Genomic DNA, 7,676 nt, shown 5'->3' with positions numbered 1-7,676 from the left:
GAACATCTATTCCCTGCCAATCTCCGGTGACTTAAAGACAATATGGGTTCAGTTTACTTATCACTGTACTGTACTTTTCAATCTGCAGAGAAAACCCACTGCCTTTCTGAAATAAATACACAGACATCACAGCCTCCATCCACAATAAAGAGCTGGAGGCCTGGCTCATTGCTTGGTCAAATCAACTTAGATTCACTTCAATAGGGCTATGCTGACTTATAAAAGCAAAAGAGATGGTTTGAATGCTTGCAAATCATCTTTCCAAGTCGTGGCTAGGGAAGAGTGTTCATTCAGAGAGTCCCCACCCCTTCTTCCCCACAAGTACACAGACTCCTGCCCTCTACCATGGGCCTAGCAGCTGCAGAACTGGGATTTCCTCTATTAGGTGACAAGCCCCTCAGGGCAGGGGCCATTTCTCTCCCAGGCTCAAGAGCCCCATCACCAAGCACAGCCTCTGGGCACTACCACAATGTATGCCATCCTATAATAGTGACAGCATAACACCAGCATTAAGTAGGTGACCCCAGTGACTCAGCCACCGCACTCCATGGTGTCACACTGTGCACTTGTAGTGGTTGGCATCCAGCAGTCTCTTCTCAGAAAGGTTGTCTGAAGTGAAGGAGGACTCAAAATAAGTACATTAATTAGCAAAACTTCAATTCACCAAGTCTGTCATTATTAGGTCAAGTCTGCTTGAGGCGAAGACTTTTCATATGAGGGAAATTGCAGGGCTGAGCCCAGAGAGTCCAGTGTGCGCAGAAAGTTGATACAAAGCAGCCTTCGTCATCCTGGTACAGGTCTGTGTTGTCCCCTCCTCTACAGCATTGCTTCAGGAATACAGTGTCATCATCATCCACTGTAAAATAATGGGGAAAGTGGGTTGAACTCATCCATCCCTGTGAGAGCTCTGCAATATTCACAACTGCAGTGGACTATGGGGCATTGCAGATTTTCTGTCTCCAGAAGGAGCAGAAGCCATAATAAAAGCAGAAGACTTAGAAGCCTGAAGTTCCTTGTTGTTTCTAACCTACACTGTAAGTGATCAGGTAAAGATACCTTTTTTAATGCTACAGAACAAAACATGCAGTGCTACTTGCAGTGAAGGAGCCCACATTTGACAGCCAGGGAGCAGGCTTTACCTCAGATTCCCGGAGATATATCCCTTTGCCATCTTGTGTTAAGTTGCGAAAGGCCTCTGGAAAAGAAATAAATAAAGAGCATTAACTTAATAGCCAAGAGATCAACACCAGCCAAGACACTCTGTCTCAGGAAAAACCTCAAAGGCAGAGTTTGTAGGCTATTCACAAGTGCATGTGTGCTTCTCCATTCTATCACTGGAAGATCCCTGAGGGCTGGGACATAGGGAGCAGCTGAATAAAGTCAGGCATGTTACTGTCTGTCCATCCAGTTGTGAAACCCCAAAATGCAGGCAGTCCCAATCTCACCCACTACAGTTTTGAGACACGTGCGAAGTGTCTACAGCATGAGCTCACAGGCTGAGTATCAGCTGTCTCATCATCACAACTGCAGTCCCACCAAAGGTATATTCCAAGGCTCTCTTCTTCCTGGAAAATGAGCAACCTCCATCTGTAATTTGCCTGCCTCCTCCTACAGAAGGCTGGTGCAAATCTGCAGGGAGCTAAATCACTCTGATATGTACAGCCTGGATGTCTGTAGAAAGCCACTGGTGGAAAGGTAAAGAGCTTGATTTCCTCTATATCTGTCCCTCGCTTTAAGTTGATTATTCTTGGTCTATTCAGAAACCCACTCTTAATTTTGACCTTGCAACTGCCAGCTGGAGCAGCATCAGAAGGGCCAGGGCTTAGCTGGACAGCCCAGCTTCCTGGCAAGTCCCGTAACGCCAGCCTCACCTCCCATGATCTCCACTCGAAGCATGAAGCACACAAAGCTCTCAAAGCTGATCTGTAAGTCAGGGTCACCATATCTGATTGCCATCAAATTACAGACTTTGTTGCTGAGTGAAATGCCTTCATAAAAAAGGGGGGGGGTGTGAGGAAAAAAAAAAAGGGGGGGAAAAGAGAATGAGATGGCAGCTCCCAGCTGTACACAGCTGAATGTGCACAGCTGTGGGTGTGCACACAGCTATAAGCATGCACAACTGAGTGGTCTTCAGCCCTTCTCCAACAGCGTGGTTTTTCAAACCTCCCCTAAGATAATCAAATCTTAGCCAGCCCAAATGAGACCACTACGTGGAGATATCTCCTGCAAACTTAAAAGCATTCAGATCTGACCCCTATACTCACAGTCCTGCCAGAGTTGGAATAAAATACACATAGGCATCCTTTGCTCATGGGGTATGAGGGTAATAACAGCAGCTGTGTTTAAGAGCAATACTCCACAAGAGGGTAGGAAAGGAGATGAAAAAGAAATTCCAGAGGAAGCTCATACAGAAACCATCAGTCCCAATGTCAAGCAGCATTTACAAGGAATAAAAGTATTTTCTATTCGTGGCCTGGGATTTTAGTTTGCTTTAGCAGAGGTACACCTGGGTTTCTCACTGTGCTTTCACTGACTCAGATGAACTGGGTGAACCACACACCAAAAAAGGAGGAGTGATATTTAAGCAGTAAATGTGCAAAAGAAGCTACAAGGCTGAGTACCAGCCCCCACTCAAAGCCCCCACTCAGTAACAGCAACAGAGCTTGGTCCAGTATTTGGACCCATATGTATCATCTTCCATTTTTAGATCAAGCTTCAGACATTGTATCTGTGAAGTCTGGCACCAGTATTGCCTCTGTGCAAGTCCCACATTTCCAGGTTCAGTCCCTGAGCTGTCGTCTTCAGCAGAGGTAGCAATTTAATATGAGCTAGACCTGGCCTCCTGCATGTATCCACACAACCCCACACAGTCTTTTAAAATTAAATTAGCAACTAACAGGAAGGGATTTAAAAACTGGGTCTAAAATAGACAGACACTTCTGGTTCAGAGAACTATCAGTATGAGACCACACTGGGGCAAAATTAAGTAGCCCACTCCACAGCAAAATAATTTTCAGATGTGTTTACCCAGCTAAAGAGCGAAACAGAGATTTTCCACTCCTGGGCTCTACCTACAACTCTCAAGATGCTTCCCAGCCCTGTGCTTTTTCCAGCCTTTATGAGGAAGAGGATGAGACTTGCCAAGATGCGCTGTGGGCTCACCTGTCTCCTGTACAGCTGCATGCAGTTCCACAAGGTCGAGCTTTCCTGATTTGCTAGCATCTCCTTTCTGGAAAACTTCCTGTGGGAGGTGGGAGTGAATATTTTTAAACAAAACAACCCCCCAAAAAACAACAGATGACACCAAAGGGATTGTGAGCAGGGAGATATTGTGAGGGGGCACAGAAATTATTGTTATACCAAATAGAAAAGCAGCCTTTTCCACAGGACTCTCAATTCCTGGATACTCAGTGTGCCAGAGGCATTCAGCTTCATGAGACAATTAAGGTCAGAACATCTCAATTAAATGTCAGAGAGCACCCATTACATAAAAAAACCCAAACAAACCAAAAACTCATAGCCACTTTAACAGTCACACAATTATAATATGAGGATAATGATTTCTTAGCCCACAAGCCTATATATAGGCTTGATCCTCCTCCCACTAAAGTCAATGGAAACCTGGCCGCTGATTTCAGAGGCGGTAGGAATCAACCCTTTCCCAAACCAATTCCATTCTGTCACAGCTGAACTGTTATTATGGAGGGTGAGAAGTTCAATAAGCAGGGCCATGTCCTGGTGGTAAAGAAATCACAGTAACACCCCGTTTGCCTGAAGAAATAATGCTTCAGTGAAGTATTATGAGTCAGAAGTATCACTCATGCTAAGGATACATCCAGGAGCGCCAAGATACCCTGGCAGGCATCCAAACTGAAACTCAGGTGAAAATTCTGGAAATCTGGAGGGGGGGGGGGGGGGGGAGAAAAAAAACCAAACCTGTTTTGAGGAGTCATTGAACATCTCTCAGAAAAATGGACTCACAAAATTCCCCCTCCCTTGATAGGGCTCAGGCCCCAAAGCCTTTGTGAAACTTTACACCCACTTGAGAAGACATATCATCTATGATGATAAAAATATGAGGCAACAGGATGGATTCTACTAGTCTCAGAAAATCCAATATGAGCTCCCCGCAGGCGTGTAATATGGAATGAAATACGGTGCACTATCTCCAGCTATTAAGAGAAAATGGAAGGAAAAGGACATCCAAAGCCGTAATCCCAAACAGAATTTACTGCATGACCTTGAGCAAAGTCACTTGACCTGAAGAGCTTTGGGGAGCAGCACTGCAGATTAATTGAAACCTTTGTGCTAAGCATCTCTCTCTCTTTCAAAGACACGCTGCCAGCTCTGTTAATATAATTAAAAGTACAGGCATCACTGAAAACATGATGCTGCATCAAAGCTTAGCATTCCTGGTTCATACATAAGTTACATGAAGAGTAACAGAAATAGACTCTAATCTCACTGCAAATCATGATTATACATTGTCTGTAGACTTCCACTGAGCAAGGGACAGAAGCATAACTCACCAATACCTTCTCTTCAGAAAGTGAAGATGTTTTAATCTTGTAATAGCCCTGTTTACTAAATATGAATCAAGTACAGTAATGTTTTTAAATTAATGTCTTAAAATTGATGACTTATGAAAAATAAAGACTCTCTGTTCAACATAGTCTTCTCACAGATAAAACAGTGCCTGGTGGGTCACTTTGCAAAGATAGAAGAGCTATCCTTGTGCACCTTTGTAGAAAAGGGAGCAATGTCAAATTCACCTTAAGTGGAAAAGGCATCATATCAGTCTTTTGTTCGTCATCTTTGTTGCCTATAATGGCCGGACGGTGTATTTTCTGTGTTGCACATCGGTTGTTACCAGCGAAGAAAGTGGCAAGAAAAACTGGATTCATCATTGTATCTGTAACTTCATTGTTGCTGTTCAAAGAAATCAGCCACTGCAATACCTTGCTGCTGTCCAGGTAGCATTATTTATAACTAGGGACCAAACTATGAACTTGTGGAGTGCTCTGGGCTGCCACTGGCAGAGTGGATGTCACAGTCCTCACTAGAGAGACAACCCCAGGGCTCACCTGGTTCTCACAAGCATAAGTTACACAGGCTACCTGCACCTCCTTCCTGTCTCCCAAACACAAACAACAAGGAACAGCCCTATGCATGCACAGCAGGGAAGAGTAAATAGGAATAGTGAGCATGAACCAGGCACATCAAGGTAAAGACAAGACCCCCTTCCACCACCTAACTGCCTGCAGACCAAGCTAACTTTCTACATCTTCTAGCAGTGGTGCTGCCAAGACTGTGTCAGTGGCACAGGGTGAAATGAGATACAGTTTCAGAGTCAAGGCTGAGGTCAAGCTGGGTTTGGAGGTCAAATTCAGAGTCTGCATCCACACACAATACCTATGCTTGCTCTTCCCCCTCATTCTTTCAGTTGTTGAAATTCAAACTAGATTAGCATCGCTTACAAAATTTCTACCATATTGATTCACACCCCAGCAAATCCTTTCTCTGGAAATCTAACATGGCATCAGAAGAGTCAGTTCAGTCAGATTCAAGCCAGTTTCTCTTCTCAGAATTCAAGAAACAGATACAGGAGCTGAGGCTTTTCTCTAAGAGGGTTTATTCTACAGAAATATTACTTCTCAGCACTTACTTCTCCAAGATATATTATTCAGGATCTTCTGGAGCTGAACAGCATTTATTTCAGGATTCTGTGATACGGAAGAGAATTTTTATTTATTTTTTTTAAATTATTAAATCACTTTTCTCCCTCTTATTTCCCCAGCATGTCCCATCTTCATTGTCTGCTTTTCTGGCCCCACTCCAGCCACTGTGAAAATCAATAGAAAAAACTCCCTTTGAATATGACAAGATTCTCAGCCTGCAAGAGCTGCAGTCTGCTCTGGGCTAAGTTCTCCGGGCTCCACACAGATCAATGCAGTAGTGCAGATTTACACTGAGTGAGGATCCAGACCGCCAACCTTTCAGCCCTGGTGCCATCTGTCCCATCAAGCACACTGTCAAGAGACCTGCTTCAAATATTTCCCTTTTATCATTTACAAACAAAAAAAGATGGAAACTTCGGAATACTTCCTCCCTAAACTTTTCAAAAGCAGAGACTTCCCCTCCTCCTTGTTACACTAAAGTTTAAAGGTTTTTTAGAAACTGTGACATTTGTTTGTTTGGAGGATTTTTTTAAATGTCACCCTTCAAAAATAAAAGCCTGTTTTCAGACCACTGAGGCTTGCCAAGGTAATGCATTAAGAAATGGTACTACTGCTCACCTCTGTGCATACTTGGACCTCCTGACAGCAAAGGACCAGCACCTCACAATATATGGCAATTTCTAGCACATCTGAAAGCCACACCATTCTCAAAATCAAAATCTTAAACAAGTGGCAAAAAGTAAAAGCATTGCTTGTTTTTAGTTACTCCTTCCATCAAAATATTGCTATCAAAAGTGCAAATGTGTTTTTGTGAAATTTTGTTTGTCAAATATAGTGTATACTGCTAAATAAATGTGGCTACCTTTTCTGAAAGGTGAAACACTTTCATCCCTCACCATAGTTAGTGGGATCCCTGAAGGTCAACTTGATCCCAAATCAGACCAGAGAGATCGTTAAAAAGAATCTTTCACTAGAAAAAAATAGTGAAAAAAGGTGACGGGACACCTGATACCTACTTTACCTCTCAAAACAAGTTAGCTGCCATCAAACTGTGATGAAGGATGTATGAGACAAGTGTCAATATTTCAGGGGGTATTCCCTAATAGGTGACTTTCTCCAATAAGCGTAAGAACACCATAAAGGGTAGGATGGATCCACACAGCCCACCACTTTTTCCCCCAATACAGGCAATAGGAATTAAAGTTTAGGGAGAGCATGTGAGCCTGGTCAGCTTCTGCAGTCCATTCTCCTGTTTTCCTGGCACCCACACCTGTTGGAAAATGGATCTTAGAGGGTACATAGCTGCCTAGTCCTTTAGTGTTCATTTACAGACCTGCTGCCCATCAGTTTGCTAATACCTTTTGAGCCTGTTGGTACTGTCACATCCACAACATCCTGTGGCATTAAGTTCCAGGCATTCACACCCCGTAGCATAGAGAAGTATGCCTATCTCAATGCTAACACATTGCTAAGCTTTGCGGTCAAATCTGCTGCATGGAATCAGCACTGTACGCACAGCCCAACCTCCTGTGGCCCCTCTCTGCTCCCCACACTTCCACATCCAGACCTCCCTTGAATGTCCATATGCTTTAACTTTCACAGAGCTACATAATAGCTCTGGAGGAGTTTACTCTGGCAGCTCATGCACACGCTTACCTGTTCAAAATGCTTTGTGAAGAAATCCTCCCAAATCTTGCCTTCATATCTATCAACAATTTCCTTTAAGATATTTAAATGAATAAATAAATAAATAAATCATTAACTCAAGGAAGAAAAATGTCACCATCCAAGACAGAGTTAGTAAAGATGCTTTCCCAGAACAGCACTCTCATCCCCTGCCCTTCCACCTTCTCCCCACCACTGCAATCAATGCTATATCACTAACACAGCCCACTGCTAAGATAGCTCTCCACCTCATAGAAATGCTGTTGCTTGGAAAGAAATACTCATATAACACTCAGTGAGAAGAAACATCCCCCCCCCCCCCCCCGCAAAAGG

General features: G+C 43.6%; 1 protein-coding gene across 1 annotated transcript in view; it reads right to left on the bottom strand.

Moving 5' to 3' along the window:
* Positions 1-829: 829 nt before the first annotated feature.
* Positions 830-7,676, bottom strand: part of CAPN14 (calpain 14) — a 22,024-nt gene continuing 15,177 nt past the window's right edge. Inside the window, exons 13-20 of the mRNA XM_010577846.1 lie at positions 7,335-7,397; positions 5,666-5,723; positions 3,834-3,898; positions 3,361-3,429; positions 3,163-3,241; positions 1,872-1,988; positions 1,140-1,195; positions 830-856 (exon numbers count right to left, since the gene is read on the bottom strand). Coding sequence (XP_010576148.1) covers positions 830-856; positions 1,140-1,195; positions 1,872-1,988; positions 3,163-3,241; positions 3,361-3,429; positions 3,834-3,898; positions 5,666-5,723; positions 7,335-7,397 — 534 coding nt within the window. The remainder of the gene's footprint in view (positions 857-1,139; positions 1,196-1,871; positions 1,989-3,162; positions 3,242-3,360; positions 3,430-3,833; positions 3,899-5,665; positions 5,724-7,334; positions 7,398-7,676) is intronic.

Source organism: Haliaeetus leucocephalus, unplaced genomic scaffold (assembly GCF_000737465.1).
Source record: "Haliaeetus leucocephalus isolate CR32 unplaced genomic scaffold, Haliaeetus_leucocephalus-4.0 Scaffold577, whole genome shotgun sequence".
NCBI classification, from domain to species: Eukaryota; Metazoa; Chordata; class Aves; order Accipitriformes; family Accipitridae; genus Haliaeetus; species Haliaeetus leucocephalus.
This window is presented reverse-complemented; position numbering and strand designations above follow the sequence as displayed.